The 19,795-nt window shown below is 49.4% G+C and overlaps 1 protein-coding gene across 4 annotated transcripts in view; it reads right to left on the reverse strand.

The window, feature by feature from the left end:
- Positions 1-19,795, reverse strand: part of shdb (Src homology 2 domain containing transforming protein D, b) — a 348,493-nt gene that overhangs the window by 66,968 nt on the left and 261,730 nt on the right. For 3 of the 4 annotated variants that reach the window (XM_072482744.1, XM_072482746.1, XM_072482745.1), the window contains one exon: positions 12,579-12,698. The exons of the other annotated variant lie outside the window; for it this stretch is intronic. In XM_072482744.1, the coding sequence (XP_072338845.1) occupies positions 12,579-12,698 (120 nt within the window). The remainder of the gene's footprint in view (positions 1-12,578; positions 12,699-19,795) is intronic. 4 annotated transcript variants of the gene reach the window in all.

Consider the following 19,795-nt stretch of genomic DNA (forward strand, 5'->3'; position numbering starts at 1 on the left):
AATGATGTCCACTTGTGCTATCCTCTTGATGGTGAAGGCTGCATTGTAGCAAGTTTGTTTGTGCCTGACTCATGTGTCTCATGACAGAGATCCCTGGTGTGCATCTGCCATTTACCATCGGCTACAGTCAGAGGCTTTGAGATGGGGGTAAACCTGTAAAAGACATGCTCACTAAATGTATCACTTCACTTCGTTCATACTTCCACTGAGGCATCGCTGATACAGGCTGCTGGAGACCCTGCCTAGGCAATGGCTCTCATCCAGTTGAGGAGAAGGAAGGCCCATTGTCGGTTGAAACAAAGCCACGAGGAGCAAGATCTTGAGAGGCAAGAGGCAGCGGGGCCTCTATAAAGTCTAGATGCTGACGGCCATGGACCACTGCAGTGATGACCATTAGCCTGACAATGGGTGTATCCTTGGCGGTGTTCGTATCTATAGATGAATGAATGGCAATGCCAGAGGCACCCTTCAATGTGGTTGCTCGTAACTGCCAGTTTCTCCAGTATAGGCAGTGGCTGCAAGGACTCTGGAGGAGTAATGTGGAGTTCCTGGACAGCAATGAGTGAATGTCTGTCAGGGACCCTTTAAATATGGCACCAGGACCTTCCACCCCATGAGGTAAATACAAGGTGAGTGACTTCCTGCCCACCCCACCACGAGATTCCACGAGCTCCTTGCTGATGCATAAGTGTCTAAAACATTGAAGATTGCGCGTGTTCCTCCCCCCACCCAGCAGGAATCATGACGACTTTCCACCCGCCACCGAATTTAGTCACCACGATTCCACCTTGCGCCTGGGCAGAAGCATATTGTTATCAAAGGGTGGTGCCACATACTTAAATGATACCTCAGTCATCCTCATGTTTTATAACTACTCATCCTCAGATCCCCAAGTCAGGGAGCCTGAGGTATTGTGTGACAGCTTCCTGATATGGTGACGAGAACGGTCTGTTTCTACTAGGGTTGGTCACACTCCTGGATTGCCTGGAAGTCTCCCTGAATGGAACACAGCTGTTCCAGGCACTGACGACAGCAACCCTGGGAATAAAGTAGAGCTTGTGCTTTGCATTTGCAATTTGCAGCTGTGGTTTGCACACATATATCTGTGGTAATATGTGGCTTCTTGATTCTGAGAAGGTCTTGCACAGCTGCTGACATGAAACCACAAGCAAAGATAAATTTATATCATTCATAATTTTTGCTAGCATTGCCTGATGTTTACGACAGAAACCTGGAATGGGTGGCTTTGTTTTGAGACAAAAGGTTAGACAGGTTCTGCATATATCCGCTGCAGTTTGGAAGAGTAAAAGACGACTTGATTGAAACATGTTGGATGCGATTAAACAGCTTAAAAATGGGGTCGCGTGCTGTAGCGTGGTATTTCAAATGAACCCGCTATCTAATGAGACTCCACCGTTTTTTTGGCCTTTGTTGCGAACCCCTTGCTGAGGCCGTACTTGCTTCATTTTCTGCAGAGCTTGTCAGTCCAGGAAGATGACTCGCAAAAATGGGGCGCCATTTTTAAGTGCCGCCCCGATCTTTCAAAAGCCCCCCTCTCCTCCAACATGGTTTCTGGACCTCCCCACTGCTCCGACTTATCTCTCAGAGGGTCCTCGAGCCCCTCCTCACCCCACGTCTTCAGGGTAGGACACCCCTGAGCCTGATCGATGGCAACTGGCCATCTAAACACCTGCAGGGTGCCCGGGTGACATTGCAAAGGTGCTCAGCTGCAAATGCCACAGTGCCCGGTTGCCAGTGGGAATGCTAGCATACCACTCTGCCCAGAGCTCGACCATCTGGGGCCTCCAATGGCCTGGGAGACACCCCCCAACCGGGAGAACTCCGCCCCCCCCGGTGCCATTACACCTGTGTCGTGTTGCGTGGTCTGGTGTACAAACGATCCAACACGGCTGGAGATGGTGTAACTCAATTTTATTTACTACTTAACTATAACAGCATACTGCTAACTTGGGTATGTGCATTACCAGCTAATCTGTGGACCCTGTCCTATTACTATCTGGGTGAGGCACTCAGCACATGGTGAATGTCTGAGTGACAGGCTCTGAGCTCGGTGCTCTGAGCTGGCTGCTGCAGGAATGAAAGGGAACTGTAGTGTCCCCTGTTTTTATAGCGTGTGTGCTCTCACTGGTGATTGGCTGCGATGTTGTGTGTGTGTTGGTTGGTCCTACTGCATGTCCATCAGTGTGTGTTGATTGCACCATGATATGCTGATCTAAATATCATGACAACCTGGTCCACATTTGTGTGGACCAGTGCTAAAAGGCGTCGTGGCGAGGTCTCCCAGGTGTGGCTGTTGGCTCCCAGGCCTCAGGAGAAACCGACGTAAACATATTTAAATGAGCTAAATGGTTCACTTAAATAAGTTAATCTGGATCTCACCCAGCGAGAGTGAAATGCAGGTCGTGATATCTCGTGAGATCTCATTAGATCTTGCGAGGCATTCCGGGCGTCGCAAATCTTCTGAAAGATCTCCACCCCATAGGGCGGAATTGAACCAAAACATTTTGAAGTGTCATTTTGGGCGGGTTTGGCGGGATGTTTCCCTCCGGCTTTTTGGGTGAGATTCACAACAGTATTCACCCACACAGAGTCATTTTTGGGGGCCTTGGGGATTTTCTCCCCAGTCTAGCCCACACTTACAAATGTTTTCAACAGTGGGAGCTGAATTCAGCAGCAAGACTGGCTCCTCAGGGATTGGGCTGCCATTTTTAAAAGGTGCCTTGATCTCTAAGCGAGCTTGAGAGTCCCCCACACCCCCCACCCACTGAAAATGTTACCCCCCACACACATGGGCATTTTGCCCCCCCCCCCCCGAAGTGATGACAACCCGCTATGGAGTCACTGAGGGCCACCACTCTGCCTTTCAGGACCCCCACCCTTCTCCCCCAACCTTTATGGAGCCCCTTCATATCTGCCCTTCAACCCCCCAACCTTCATACCCCCTCATCCCCCCTTTCAAGGGCATGGTCCCCGTCAGGCCTCGACCCTTGGTAGTGCCACGCTGGTAGCGCCCCTGACAGGCTGGCAGTACCAAGATGTCCAGGTGCCAATGGGAGTGTCAGGATGCCACCCTGTCCTGTCCCCAACTACCTAGCTGTGTTTAATGGCCTGGGAGACCCCACCGGTGCGCCGTTTCACCTGGTTGTGTGGACCAGCACTAAACGACGCCCTGGTGAAGTCTCCCAGACAAGGCTGCTAGGTCCCGGGTGCCGGGAGAATCCGGCGAACACATATTTAAATAAGCCTAATGGCTCATTTAAATATGCTGATCTGGATCTTGCCCAGGGAGACATCTCGTGAGGTTCAGTTGAACCTTGTGAGATATCTCGAGCGTTGTGAGTCTCGTGAGAGGCATGTCGCGAGATTCAAAGGCCTGGTCCTGACACCAAGTCGGACGAGATGAGGCTGTTAAATCCCACCCATAAGATCCAGAGGGTCTCAACAGGGTGTATGTGGAAAGAATGTTTCCTCTTGTGGGAGAACCTAGAACTGTGGGGTCACTGTTTAAAGATAATGGGTCATCCATTTAAAATAGAGATGAGGTGAAATGTTTTCACTCACAGTCCTGAGTGTTTGGAATTCTCTTCCTGGAAAGGTGGTGGAAGCAGAGTCTTTAAGGCAGAGATGGACAGATTCTTGCTAGGTGCTGATAGGTCATCGGGTGTAGGCGGGATACAGATTTGAGGTTACTATCAGATCAGCCATGATCTTATTAAATGGCAGGGCAAGCTCGAGGGGCTGAATGGCCTACTCCTCTTTTGTGAGGGCCACGAAGAATCCAGCACGAGTTTTAAGGATACAAAGGGCAGCACGGTAGCACAAGTGGATAGCACTGTGGCTTCACAGCGCCAGGGTCCCAGGTTCGATTCCCCGCTGGGTCACTGTCTGTGCGGAGTCTGCACGTTCTCCCCGTGTCTGCGTGGGTTTCCTCCGGGTGCTCCGGTTTCCTCCCACAGTCCAAAGACGTGCAGGTTAGGTGGATTGGCCATGCTAAAAAAAAAAATTGCCCGTAGTGTCCATAAGGGTTGGGAGGGGTTATTGGGTTGCGGGGATAGGGTGGAAGTGAGGGATTAATGTGGGTCGGTGCAGACTCGATGGGCCGAATGGCCTCCTTCTGCACTGTATGTTCTATGTAATCTATGTAAAGTAATAACATTTATTTACAATAACATATATATAACAGCAGCAGCAACTTCCCTTGCTGCACACTCCTTCCTGCTGGTTCCAAACTGGCCAGCTTTATTTAGACTTGGAGTTTACTAATGGTTTCTCCGCCCCCCTCATTGGGGAAGCTCATACTCCCACAGGATTGTGGGATTGTCATTAGTCCCCAGCCAATGGTAAGCAGGCAGGTTATAACATCCTCTTTATTTGTCTGTGTGTTCATACTAAGGTTTTATACACCTAAATTAAATCTCCCTTCAGCATCCTTAGTTTCAAACCGAAGAAAGGGCGTTGCGGTAGCACAGTGGTTAGCACTGTTGTTTCACGGCTCCAGTGTCCCAGGTTCGGTTCCCGGCTTGGGTTACTGTCAGTACAGATCTGCACGTTCTCCCTGTGACTGCGTGGGTTTCCTCCGGGTGCTCCGGTTTTCTCCCACAGTCCAAAGATGTGCAGGATATGTGGATTGGCCATGCTAAACTGCCCTTAGTGTCCAAAAAGGTCAGGGGGATCACTGGGTTATGGGGATAGGGTGGAGGTGTGGGCTTAAGTAGGGCCCTCTTTCCAAGAGCCGGTGTAGACTCAACGGTCCCTTCTACACCGTAAATTCTATGAACTATATCCAACCTTTCCTCATAGCTAAAATTTTCCAGTCCTGGTTATATCCTAGTAAATCTCCTCTGTCCCCTATCTACTGTCACCACCTCCTCCCTGCAATGTAGTTGCCAGAACTATAGGTAGTAACATAGCTATGGTATGGTTTTCCACAGTTTCGGCATAACCTCCTTGCTCCTCTATTCTGCGTCTCTGCTTAAAACGGAAAGTAAGCTTTGATTGCTGCCACAAAATGGTCTCCCAGTGTCATTCCCTCAAACTAAGTCCTGAATTATCCCTTCACTAGTTGGGCTGGCACATGACTGCCTAAAAACGGTTACTTGAATGCATTTTAAGAATTCTTCATCTCCATATCTATTACACAGATTCTAAGATAGTTAATATTAGGATTGTTGAAACCTCACAATATTACTGTCCTCTTTGTTTTTGCGCTTCCAGAAATTTGCTTCGATCTTCCTCTGACTCTTCGGAGATTGATGAGTATACTCCAGGCAATGTGATTGTCCATCAGTACAACCCTTATGGTCTCATTTGATTATCCTCTGAGCATATCATCCTTCCCCTCAGCTTTAATTGTATATTGAACCAGTATTACGACTTCCACTCTTTTTTTCCCCCAATTCCTTGCCTATCTTGCCTGAAACTCCTATAACCAGGAACGTCATTCCTGCCCTTCTTGCAGCCGTGTTTCCTCAGTAGCTATGATATCATACTTCCAACTGTCTATTTGTGCCCCCAGATCAACTTCCTTCCTCACCATTCGTCTTTGATTGAAGTCCAGGCCACTTAGCACTGCCAAACTCCTTTGATAACTGATGGAGTTGCAATGGATTGACAACAATTAAGGACCACAGCTCATTGAAATGGGACAAAACAAGGGCCTACGCTAAATCAGTGCAGCAAAAAGGAGATATATTATGTACATGTTGGCTACTGTGTGATAAGGCAGACAAGTGTGAAAGGACTGCTGTGCACAAAGCATTTCAGTGAGTTCAGGTACCTAATTTAATCCACAGACTCATAAAGGGGGTTGCTGACAGTTATTGTAATTACCCATTCTGTTTGCCATTCTATCCCTATTCAATGTCTAACAGGCCTCTCTTAATTTGCCAATAACCCACTTATAATGGAACGGAGACGTACTGATTACACCGCTGCTATGAGCAACCACGTTGATCTCCTTATCAGATGATAACATGCACTGTGTGTCAGAAAGGGCATCCGTTTTGTTAACAGTTGCCACAGCAACCAGGATGACAGGGCCCCGTGCGATTCTAAGACAGGCTGTCATGTGTGTCTGAATATCGGGCTGAGCTCATCATGGAAATGACAGGTTTGCAGCCAGTGAAGTGGAAACATAAAAGAAAGTCTGGGGATGGAGGGGGGTGGGGGGTGGGGGGGGGTTGCAGAAAGAGAGAGAGAGTCACCCAGGGAATCCAAAATAGAAACTCTGCCTTCACTTGGAGTGGCGCGTGCAGAGTCATTCAACGCCTTTGTGCTGCTGTGCAATCTTGGCCAGGCAGACATGGTGCCACATCACCTGACTTCACGGCGAAAGCCTTCACGGTGAAATCCTTGTCCAAGTTGAAATGATGAAAGATTTTGTGTACAAATTTGATCATGCGGCGAAGAAATACAGAGAAAAAAAGAGCATATCCAGAACTGCGTCAACTCACTGGGAGAGGGGAGGGGAAAGAGAGAAAATGAGAAGTGAGGAGTGGAGAGGGAGTCAGAGGAGCGAGAAGAGAATAAGCGAGGAAAGGGGAGAGGGGAGTTGCGATGGCATGGCATGGGATCGATTCCGGCCTTGGGTGACTGTGTGGAGTTTGCACATCCTCACCGTGTCTGCGTCGGTTTCCCCTGGGTGCTCCGGTTTCCTCCCACAGTGCAAAAATGAGCAGATTAGGTGGATTGGCCATGATAAATGCATGGGGTTACGGAAATAGGGTGGGGGAGTGGGCCTTGGTGGGACTGCTCTTTCTGAGAATTGGTGCAGACTTGATGGGCTGAATGGCCTCCTTCTGCATTGTGTGGACACTGTGGATTCTCTGGGAGTAGGAGAGAAGCAGATGAGATAAGGGCAATGAGGAGGGAGAAGAGGTAACTGGAGGAGAGAAGAGGGGACTGAAGGAGAGAAGAGCAGGAGAGGGAAGGAGGGGCAGAGGAGTTGAAAACAAGAGAAGAAGAAAGAATAAAGGATCGGGGCAGCAGACAACTAAGCATTGTGCAACAGATTAGCAAGGCCATAAAAAAATGAAACAAAAGAAGCAGGCTTTAAATGCGAAGGGATGTCGTTGAAAAGTCGGGAAATGAAGCCAAACCTGTATCGAACCTTGGTTAGGCTATATTTAGAATACTGAGTGCAGTTTTGGTCACCATATTATAAAAATGATTCAAAGTCACCAGAGGTGCAGAGAGATTTACAAGAAAGGCCAGGATTATGGCGAGGCATTGGCTCCAGAGGGTAACGCTCTGGGGGCCCGGGTTTGAATCCCGGCACAGCAGATGGTGGAAATTGAATCCAATAAATATCTGGAATTAAAAGTCTAATGATGATCATGAAACCCAGCTGGTTCACTAATGTCCTTCAGGGAAGGAAATCTACAGCCCTCACCTGGCCTGGCCTACATGTGACTCCAGATCCACATCAATGTGGTTGACTCTTAAATGCCCCTCTGACCAAGCAAGCCACTCAGTTGTATCAAATCCTCGCAATAAAACAGATCAAAACTGGATATACAATTCGGCATCGACTCCAGGTTAAACATGGGCAAGGAAACCTCTTGCTGATTATCACTTATGTCCACCATCAGCTGACAAATCAGTGCTCCTCCATGTTGAACACCACTTTGAGGAAGCACTGAGGGTGGCAAAGGCACAGAATGTACACTGGATGGGGACTTTAATGTCCATCACCAAGATTGGCTTGGTAGCATCACTACTGACTGAGTCCTAAAGGACGTAGCTGCTAGACTGTGTCTGCAACAGGTGGTGAGGGAAACAACAAAAGAGAAAAACATACTCAAACCCATCCTCATCAACGTGCCTGCCACAGATGCATTTGTCCATCACAGTATCGGTGGGAGGGACCACCACACAGTCTTCACATTGAGGATATCCTTCATCATAGAATTTACAGTGCAGAAGGAGGCCATTTGGCCCATCGAGTCTGCACTCGCCCTTGGAAAGAGCACCCTACTTAAGCCATCCTATCCGCGTAACCCAGTAACCCCACTGAACCTTTTTGGACACTAAGGGCAATTTAGCATGGCCAATCCACCTAGCCTGCACATCTTTGGACTGTGGGAGGAAACCGGAGCACCCGGAGGAAACCCACGCACACACGGGGCGGATGTGCAGACTCCGCACAGACAGTGACCCAAGCCGGGAATCGAACCTGGGACCCTGGAGCTGTGAAGCAACTGTGCTAACCACTGTGCTACCGTGCTGCCCATTTTGTGTGGCACTACCATTGTGCTAAATGGTATATCGCCCATTCTACCATTGCCACCAAGCCAGGAGATCAACTCTGATTCAATCAAGTTTGCAGCAGGGCATGCCAGGGGCAGAACCGAAAAATGAGAAGCGGGTTTCTCCGACCCCCCCCGCTGGGTCGGAGAATCGCTGGGGGGGGCGGGGGGGCGGCGTGAATCCCAACCCGGAGCTCCAATGCCGGCTGCCGAATTCTCCGGGGCCGGTTTCCGGGTGGGGCCGGGGATCACGCTGCGCCGGTCGGGGGCCGTTGGCAGCGGCCCTCCCGGCAATTCTCCGGGCCCTGATGGGCCAAGCGGCCACCTGTTTTCGGCCAGTCCCGCCGGCGTGAAATGGACATGGTCCACCCTGGCAGGACCTGGCTTGTCGGCCATCTAGTGGCGTACTCGGGGAGGCGCGGGGGTTCCGGGCCCCCACGGTGGCCTGGCCCACGATCGGGGCCCACCGATCTGTGGGCGGGCCTGTGCCGTGGGGGCACTCTTTCCCTCCACGCCGGCCTCTGTATGGCTCCGCCATGGCCGGCGCGGAGAAGAAACCCCCTGCGCATGTGTAGGAAACACGCTGGCGGTCCTGCGCATGCGCCAACTCGCACCAGCCGGCGACGGCCCTTCGGCGTCGGTTGCCGCGGAGCCAACCCCTCCAGCGCCGGCCTAGCCCCGGAGGTGCGGAGGATTGCGCAACTTCCAGGCGGCCTGATGCCGGAGTGGTTCGCGCTGCTCTTGGCGCCGGTACAGGCCGCCCCGCCAATTGCGGGAGAGTCCCGCCCGAGGTGTCAGCCTGATGAAGCTACAACACAGGACTACCTGCGCACCAAACAACATAAGCAGCAAGTGGCAGACAGAGCTAAGCGATCCCACAACCAATGGATCATATCTAAGCTCTGTAGTCCTGGCTCAGCCAGTCATGTATGGTGATGGATAATTAAACAACTCACTGGAGGAGTCTCCACAAATAACCTCATCCTTAATGCTGGAGGAGCCCAGCACATCTGTACAAAAGGCATTTGGAATAAACGTCAGTCAGAAGTGGTGAGTGGATGATCCATCTGTGTCTCTTCTAGAGGTCCCCAACATCACAGATGCCAATCTTCAGCCAATTCGATTCACCCCATGTGGTATCAAGAAATTGCTGAAGGCACTGGATGCTGCAAAGGCTATGGGCCCTGACAATATTTCGGCAATAGTACTGAAGGCTTTTTCTCCAGAACCTGCCGCTCCCCTAGCCAAGCTGTTCCAGTACAGCTACAACACTGGCAACTACCTAGCAATGTGGAAACAGCAGAACAAATCGAACCGGCCAATTACCGTCATATCAGTTTACTCTCAATCATCAGTAAAATGATGGAAGGGATCAGTACTATCTAGCAGCACCTACTTAGCAATACCTTACTCACTTTTGAGGGCAACACGGTAGCATAGTGGTTAGCGCAATTGCTTCACAGCTCCAGGGTCCAAGGTTCGATTCCCGACTGGGTCACTGTCTGTGCGGAGTCTGCACGTTCTCCCCGTGTCTGCGTGGGTTTCCTCCGGGTGCTCCGGTTTCCTCCCACAGTCCAAAGATGTGCGGGTTAGGTGGATTGGCCATGCTAAATTGCCCTTAGTGTCCAAAAAGGTTAAGTGGGGATTGCGGGGATAGGGTAGATACGTGGGTTTGAATGGGTTGATCTTTGTAAGGACCGGTGCAGACTCGATGGGCCGAATGGCCTCCTTCTGCACTGTAAATTCTATAATTCTATGAGACACTTAGTTTGGGTTCTGCCAGGGTCACGCAGCTCCTGACCCCATTACAGCCTTGGTTCAAACATGAACAAAAGAGCTGAACTCCAGAGATGAGGTGAACTCCAGAGATGAGGTGAGAATGACTGCCCTTGACATTTGACCGAATATGGCATTAAGGAGCCCTCGAAAAACTGGAGTCAATGGGAATCAGGGGAAAACTCTCCACTGGTTTGAGTCATACCTGGCAGAACAGAGGATGGTTGTGGTTGTTGGAGGCAGTCATCTCAGTCCCAGGTAATCACTGCAGGAGTTCGTCAGGATATGGAGTTTGCACATTCTCCCTGTGTCTGCGTCGGTCTCACCCTCACAATCCAAAGATGTGCAGGATAGGTGAATTGGCCATGCTAAATTGCCCCTTAATTGGAAAAAGGAATTGGATACTCGAAATTCATTTTAAAAAAAGGAGTTCCTTAGGATAGTGTCCTAGGCCCAACTACCTCCAGTAGCTTCATCAATGAGCTTCCTTCCAACATAATGTCAGATGTGGGGATGTTCATTGATGATTGCACAATATTCTGCACCATTCACGACTCCTCAGACACTGATGCAGTCCATGTGCAAATGCAGCAATATCCAGGCTTGGGCTGACAAGTGGCAAGTAACACAAGTGCCAGGCAATGACCATCTCCAATAAGAGAGAATCAAACCATCGCCCCTTGACATTCAATGGCTTTATCAGCAGTGAATCTCCCACTATCAACACCCTGAGGTTACCATTGACCAGAAACTGAAGTGGACGAACTGCATAAATACTGTGGCTACAAGAGCGGGCCAGAGTCTAGGAATCTTGTGGCAAGTAACTCGCCACCTGACTCCCTCAAAGCCTGTCCACCATCTACAAGGCACAAGTCAATAGTGTGATGGAATACTCCCCACTTGCCTTGCTGAGCGCAGCTTCAACAACACTCAAGAACTCCAGGACCAACAGCCACTTGATTGGCACCCCTTCCACAAACATTCAATCCCTCCACCACCGATACACCGATGTGTGTACCATCTACAGGATGCATTGTAGGAACTCACCAAGGCTCCATAGGCAACATCCTCCAAACCGATGACCACTGCCATCTAGAAAGGCAAGGGCAGCAGATACATGGGAACACCCTCCAAGACAATCACCATTCTGACTTGGAAATTCCTTCATTGTCCCTGGGTCAAAATTCTGTAACTCCCTCCCTAACAGCACACTGGGTGTACCTATACCTCAGGGACTGCAGTGGTTCAGGCAGCTCGCCACCACCTTCTCAAGGGCAATTAGGGATGGGCAACTAATGCTTTTTTAAATTTAGAGTACCAAATTCATTTTTTCCAATTAAGGAGCAATTTAGCGTGGCCAATCAACCTATCCTGCACATCTTTGGGTTGTGGGGGTGAAACCCATGCAGACACGGGAAGAATGTGCAAACTCCACAGGACAGTGACCCAGGGCCGGGATTGAACCTGGGACCTTGGCATCGTGAGGTGGCAGTGCTAACCATTGCGCCACCGTGTTGCCCCAGGGGGATGGGTAACTAATGTTGGCCTCGCCAATGAAGCTCACATCCTGCAAAAATGAACAGAAAAAAACATATCCGACCCTGTCCATGGCCAGATCCTGTCACGAGTAGGACAGAAAATTTGGTGAACCAGCAAAATGCCTATTCATTCTCAGTGGGAATTTCCCGCTCTGCAAATCCCAGAAAATGATACCAGAAATTTATGGGTGCACATATCAGGAAATGTTTGGCAGGCTGGCCCCCTTGTCTCTTTGTAAAATGGCTGAGGGGTGACTCAATATTTAAAATAATGGGAGGGTTTTCCATAGAGCTGATACAGATAGAATGTTTGCTCTTGTGGGGCAGGACATAACTAATGGCCATCAATGTAACATACTCCGGATCGGGACGTGGAACAGTGTTTAGCATTGCTGCCTACGGTGCCGAGGACCCAGGTTCGAATCCCGGCCCTGGGTCACTGTCTGTGTGGAGTTTGCACATTCTCCCCGTGTCTGCGTGGGTTTCCCCCCCACAGCCCAAAGATGTGCAGGTTAGGTGGATTGGCCCCTTAATTGGAAGAAAAAATAATTGAGTACTCTAAATTTATTTTCAAAAATGTAACATACTCCAAAAAATCCAATCGGGAATTCTTCCGATACTGCTTTAGTCAAAACGTTGTGAGAACGTGAAACGCGCTACCTCGGGGAGTGGTTGAAGTGATCAGCATGGATTTACTGAAGGGGAAGCTAGGCAAGTTTATGAGGAAGAAGGGAATAGAGAGTTATGATGATAAATTTAGATGTGGAAAGATGGGAGGCGGCTCGACTGTAACACAAACACTGTCACAGACTGTGTGGGCCAAAGGGCCTGTTACTGTGCTGTACATCCTGTAGAACCCTACGTTACCTCAATCCTGGTATGTCACAGGACATGAATTAATTACTCTGATTTCTTCTGAAACCAGAACAAAAACGGTTGCTTTGAGCGGACGCATTTTGTAAACTTTCTCTCCCAAAGGCAATACATCAGGGCTTACCTCAGTGATAGGGAGTAGTCATTCCGGCTGGTCTCACTGTTCCTTACCAGGTAACTACACTCCTTACACAACATTAACAAATTCTCAGCATCTGCTCGGCTGATAGCGCCATGGTACCACCTGACAGAGAGAGAGAGAGAGGAAAATATGAGATTGAGATAGCAAAAGAGAGTGAGTGTGAATGAGAGTGCTGGAGCATGTTAGGGTGAGGTACAATGCAAGCGACATCAAGGAAGTGTGAGAGAAGGAGCAGACGCATGATGGAGGATGTGTGTGAGAGAGATGATGAATGCAATTGAGCGAGCGACAGCATAATAAAGGCGAGAGGGTGTGCTTAATACAGTGAATATCATTTTCCTTCTTTCTTCTGCAGACAGAATGTCAAAAACTGCACAAACAAAGCTATCATTCATCTGCTTTTTCAGGTCAATGTGAATGATCCCATGGGAATTCTTTTGGTTTGCTGGCCAAGATTTATCTCTCAACTAACATCATTGTAAACAGATTATTTGGTCATTTATTTCGCTGCCATTTGTGGGGCCTTGCTGTGCGCACATTAGCTGTTGAGTTCTCAACATTACAAGTGATTGGTTGTGACGTTCTTTGTGACACGCTGAGGATGGGAAAGGGGCTATGCAAAGGCAAGTTATTCTTCCTTTCTGTTGAGCAATGCTGCCCTCTGACAATCAGGCTATGCTACCTGTACCTCACAGGCTCCATGTGCTGGATTCTCCGCCGGCGGGATGCTCCGTTTTGCCGGCGGCCCGGGGGTTTCCCGATGGCGAGGGGCTGCCCCACAATGGGAAACCCCATTGATTAGCCGGCGTAACGGAGCATCCCGCCGGCAGGGTGAAACAGAAATGTGGCGCGGCGGGGTGGAGAATCTAGCCCTATTACTTTCCCTCCCCCATCCAGGCGACCACCTCGGTCTGGATTACAGTTCCAATGATCGCAGCCACCCTTGGGTTCTCACCCAAGGGACCACCCTCTCTATGTGGGCTGGGAAGGTTAAGCATTGGCATCCCATTCTGCCAAGGCAAATGTGACTGGGCCCCATCCAGTTATCATCCAAATGGTCCGGTGAGTAAAAATACACTGTGGGGCAGAATTCTACCACCACTACCCCCAGCGAGATCTTCTGTTCCCGTCGAAGTCAATGCAGTTTTGAACAGCTCACTGCACTTTATAACCCTGCTGCCACTGTGGCGATGCCACAAAATTCCAACCCGTGAGACTGTCACTGCACCAAGATGGTGCCAGGATCCAACCCTGACAGCAGCTCAAGTGCTACAACTGGCTTCAACATTCCTGGCCTTGGTATGGGAAAATCAGACACTAACTTTCCTGTGGCTTGTTAGCTGCCTGGTGACTCTTAAAGCACACGTGTGGACTTGTGGTGAGAAATGTCAGCCGTAACTCCATGATTAAGTAATTTGTTGAAAGGGCAGCATGGTGCCGCAGTGGTTAGCACTGCTGCCTCATGGTGCAGAGGTCCCAGGTTCGATCCTGGCTCTTGGTCACTGTCCGTGTGGAGTTTACACATTCTCCCCGTGTTTGCTTGGGTTTCACCCCCCCAACCCAAAGATGTGCAGGGTAGGTGGATTGGCCACACTAAATCGCCCCTTAATTGGAAAAAATGAATTGGGTACTCTAAATGTATTTTTAAAAAGTCTTTTTTTTTAAATAAATATTTTTATTAAGGTTTTTTAACAACACAATTTTTCCCCCTTACAAACAATCCCCCCCCCACCTCCGTAACAAAATAACGCAAATTCTCCTTGAGCAAGATATATACATGGCAAGATGGTATAAAAAGTCATTTGTTGACACACACAGTGTTGCATCATGAATGGGGAATAGCCACCTGAGCCAACAAATCTTTACAGCAGAGGCCATGGCCCTGGGACAAAGGTATATATATATTTTTTTACTTACTACAAATGGTACATTCAGGATACCGTTTTTAGGTGGCGAAAAGCCACTCCTGCATGTAGGCCATACTCCAAAGATGGCCTAATCTTTGTCCCCTAACCCAAAACCCCCAGGCAGAACAATAATTATTATTTACTCTCATTTTCTGCACTTCCAATAACAACTTGGTTTGAGAAGGAAAACCTTCCCAGTGTGATTCAGTGTTTAGAAGTCATGGCCTAGACTCGAGAGCAAAAGTAAGTGGCAGATCAGAGAAAGTGGCCAAAGGAAGTTGTTTTAAAGAAGTAAGTTTTAAGGAGCATTTTGTAAGTGGGAGGGGTGTTGCAAAGTGGAGAGGTTGTCGGGTGTGCAAAGGGCTTTTGGAAGTGGCCACCAGGGGGCGTGGGGGTAAGGTGACTGAAGACTCCACTATGATGGCAGTGCAGTACAAGGGAGAATGTGTCATTTACCACGGGCTAATAATCTGAACATGTGAGGCAGAGCTGTTTGTAAAGGTAAGTGAGGCACAATATCCCAGCTGAGGCCAAACTAGTGACCTACACAAATGCAACATAACCTCCTTGATCTTGTACCCTATTCCCCTATTAATAAAACACAGCATATTGTATGCTTTATCAACAGTGCTTGAGAACATTGAGCCAAAGATCAGGTGATAGGTTTCTGTGTCAATTTAAACCATTATATTGCCTTAAAAGGGCAAACTATCTACAAGTCAGTACGGTAATGCAGCTTTAAGTATGGGTTCTAATACATCTGTTAGCAAGTTCTAAATATATTCCAAAGGCAAGTTCTCTTTAATTAGCAAATCAGTCAAAAGCAACTAACAGTGATTAATGAACCTGTCTGTACTTCTGGGTCTTCAGCACGATGCAGAGAACCAAATTAATTAGCCAACATCTTCCTACGATGAAGAGATGGCGATTGGGGTGATTACTGCCTGAAGGTCATGACCTTGATTTTAAATTCTGATCGTGCCATTCTGTCTGCAGATTCCAGTTCTCCGCGTTGGTACTCAGGCTCTTGGTGGCCATTTTGTGTCCTTCCTTATGTGTAGTACAATAAACACATGGGCAAGGGCTAAAATGTTTGTGCTCCGTTATTTCTTAAACTGACTGTGTGAGCTGCCTGTGCTCCTGTGAATTAGGAATCCACGTGTAATTGGTTGATATCGTTGACATCTGGGTTAATAAAAAGTTACCCATGTCTTCAAGCAAACGATCAGCCCCAATGAAAATAAATTTCCTTAAAATGTATTCTTTCATGGAATGTGGGCGCCATTGGCAAGGCCACCAGTAGAATCACAAGACAATGACAGTGCTGAAGGAAGCCATTTGGCCCATCGTGTCTGCGCTGGCCCGCCATAGAAGCAATTCACCTAATGCCATTTTCCTGTCTTCTCCCCGTAACCCTGCACATTCTTTCTTTTCAGATAACAGCCTACTTCCCTTTCGAACGCTTCAATTGATTCTGCCTCCATCACACATTCAGGTAGAGGATTCCAGACCCCGATCATTCGCTGTGTGAAAAGGTTTCTCCTCATATCACTTTTGCTTCTTTTACTAATTACTTTAAATCTCTGCCCTCTGATTCTCAATGCTTTCTCCCTAACTACTCTGTCCAGACCTCTCATGATTTTGTATACCTCATATCAAATCTCCTCCCAGCCAGCTTTTCGCCAACAAAATCAGTCCCAACTTCTCCAATCTATCTTCGAGGCTGAAGCTCCTCATCCCTGGAACCATCCTCGTGAATCTTTTCTACACCCTTTCTAATGCCTTCACATCTTTCCTAAAGTGCGGCAGCAAGAACTCGACACAACATTCTATCTGAAACCAAACTAGTGACCTGTACAAATTCAACATAACCTCCTTGATCTTGAACCTTATGCCCCTATTAATAAAGTACAAGATATTAGACGCTTTATTAACTGCTCTCTCAACCTGCCTTACCCCCTTCAGTGATGTGTGCACGTATACAACAAGGTCACTCTGCTGCTACATCCCTTGTAGAGTTATACCTTTTATTTGATATTGTCTCTCCATGTTCTTCCTGCTAAAATAAATCATTACCATTTCTCTGCATTGAACTTCATCTGCCACCGGTCTGCCCATTCCACCAACTTGTCCATGTCCCTTTGAAGTTCTACACTATCCTCCTCACAATTCATAATGCTTCCTAGTTTTGTATCATCCGCAAACTTTAATATTGTGTTCTGGACATCAAGGTCTAAGTCATTAATACATATCAGGAAAAGCAATGATCCCAACACTGACCCCGGGGAAACAAACCTCCCTCCTCATTAGTGAAGGTGTCCAAGGCGCCATGCAGCCGGTGACGGCCACGGCTGAGAGTCTCGACAGAATGTCCTCCTCGCTGAGGGATGTGTCCCAGTACCTGGCTGACCTTGATGAGGTTCTGCGGGACATGTCCTGCTCTCAGATGGGAACAGCCAAGGTGCGGTGGAACTTGTCCCAGTCGCAGATCGGCGTTGCCGAGGAGCTGCAGAGCATGTCCCAGTCACTGAGGGCCATCATTGAGGACGTCAGCACGATGGTTTGGACCATGGGGAACCGTCAGGGCTGGCAGAGTCAGATGTCGCAGGGGCAGCCAGGGCTCAAACCAGCTGCCCCTCCATTCCAAGGTGAACCCAGGGCCCTTTGGGCACCGAGCAGGAGGAGGGGGCGCTGGGTGGCAACATGGACCTATCGCATGGAGTGGCGATAGTGGCCACCAGCTCCCCTGAGTTCCACCCCTCTGATGAGGCTGCAAATTAGAGCCAGCACGCAGGACAGGGCGGCACAGCTATGCATGTGCTGCCGACAAGTGAGCCGGGGCACTCCAGGCGAAGAGCCCCCAAGGGCGCCAGCCAGGGGCATCGAAGGCATGGGTTGGGTAATCAGCTGGCTGCCTCCACCTCAGATGTGCATCCTGCGGACACATCTAGACGTAGATGATAGAACTCTTGCAAGTACTGACAGGCAGAGAGATCTGGGCGTGCATGGCCACCGATTACTGAAAGTGACAACGCGTGTGGATAAGGTGGTCAACAAGGCATATGACATGCTGGCCTTCATCGGTCGGGGCATTGAATATAAAAATTGGCAAATCATGTTGCAGCTGTACAGGACCTTAGTTAGGCCTTATTTGGAATATTGTGTACAATTCTGGTCATCACACTACCATAAGGATGTGGATGCTTTGGAAAGGGTACAGAAGTGGTTCACGAGGATGTTGCCTGGTATGGAGGGCATTAGCTATGAGGAGAGGTTAGATAAACTCGGTCTGTTCTCATTGGAACAACGGAAGTTGAGAGGCGACCTGATAGAGGTCTACAAGATTTTGAGTGGCGTGGACTGAGTGGATAGTCAGATGCACTTTTCCTCGGGTAGGAGAGTCAAGTACTAGGGGGCATAGGTTTAAAGTGCGTGGGGAAAAGTTTAGAACAGATGTGCGAGACAAGTTTTTTTTTACACAGAGTGTGGTAAATATATGGAACGCGCTGCCTGTGGAGGTGGTGGGAGCAGGTACGATAATGGCATTTAAGGGACATCTGGACAAATATATGAATAGGATGGGAACGAAAGGATACGGACTCCATAAGTGCAGACGGTTTTAGTTTAGGCAGGCACCATGGTCAGCGCAGGCTTGGAGGGCCGAAGGGCCTGTTCCTGTGCTGTATTGTTCTTTGTTCTTGTTCTTAGTGGTAGGGCTAGTAGGGCAAAGCACATCGATGATCACTGAGGGCACCAGGAGAGGGGAGGCGGGGTGGGGTGTAAGTAAGGGGTAAGGGGGCTGGGGATGGGAGAGGGATAAGGGGGCTGGGGATGGGAGAGGGGGCAGTGCCATTGGGAAGGTGGTGAATTGTCAAACACAATAAACACCTTTGTGCACAAATATGATGCCTCTGTCATCTTCTCCCGCAATGTGGGCCGACCTCTGAACCCTTGGCCCATCTCTCCAGGCATCTCTCCCTCCCCACGGCACTCACCCACCCTCCGGCCCTGGACATGTCCCCGGAGATGTGTTCCATCCCCTGGGTGTTCGGGTGTTGACTGCTACGTGTGTGGTTTTGCCTCCTGCAGTGTTCAGGCACAGTGTCCGTGCATCAAGGTGTGATTGGGATGCTAGGCAATGACTCCCACATGCTACATGGCCCGCCCACCCACGGGAATCCACTTGGATGTGTGAAATTCTCACTTAACCACGATTGCCAATTCCCTATTAGCGATAGCCTTTAGCCGCACAACCAGAGGCCTCGGCAGTTGGTGGGGTTATGGGTGGTTGGTGGGGCAGACGGGCAGGGACAAGAGATTGCCCCATGAACGAGTAGACGATCTAGGTGTCGGCATGGTGGTGCCGCGAGTGGTTGCCCCCCCCCCCCCCCCCAGCACCCCCTCCACACTCCCATGACGGCCCACCCCTGCGGCAGGGTCCACCGCTCCAAGCCGAGAGTGTCCCCCGACGAGCACTGGGGTGGAAAGCCCAGCGTCCTTGGGTTCTTTGCTGTGGCTACTCACCTCCCCAGCTCCCAGCAGAAGCCCTCCCATCAGGTTCATGTTTTTCAAAAGGAGTACTAATCGGTGCCAGCATGACCACTCGCTGGGGAGGCCGCTGAATGACAGGAGGCCGTTGGATATGGGGTGGCTCTCGTTAATTGTATGGAAATGGGGCTTAAGTAGTAATAATTTGCTTTGTGCCACGCTTTGCCGAGATCTCGATTTCACCTACAGGAGTGGGCCGATTGCATTGCAAACTGTTGCCACCTGGCGCGGTTCTCGTTTGGCCTTTTCTGCTATTCACAGGCCTTGTTTCGTTTGAGTGTAACAAGGCTGGAGAATCGCGCCCGTTGTATTCAATTCTGGTTGCCACACTACCAGAAGGATGTGGATGCTTTGGAGACGGTACAGAAGAGGGTTACCAGGATGTTGCCTGGTATGGAGGGCATTATCTATTTTTTTTTTTAAAAATTGAGTACCCAAATCATTTTGTTTTCCAAATAAGGGGCAATTTAGCGTGGCCAATCCACCTAGCCAGCACATCTTTTGGGTTGTGGGGGCGAAACCCACGCTAACACGGGGAGAATATGCAAACTCCACAAGGACAGTGACCCAGAGCCGGAATCGAACCTGGGACCTCGGCGCCGTGAGGCTGCAGTGCTAACCCACTTCTCCACTGTGCTGCCCGGAGCGCATTATCTATGAGGAGGGGTTGGATAAACTCGATTTGTTCTCACTGGATCGACGGAGGTTGACGAGCGACCTGATAGTAGTCGACAAAATTATGAG

The sequence above is a fragment of the Scyliorhinus torazame genome, chromosome 18 (genome assembly GCF_047496885.1).
Source record: "Scyliorhinus torazame isolate Kashiwa2021f chromosome 18, sScyTor2.1, whole genome shotgun sequence".
NCBI lineage: Eukaryota > Metazoa > Chordata > Chondrichthyes > Carcharhiniformes > Scyliorhinidae > Scyliorhinus > Scyliorhinus torazame.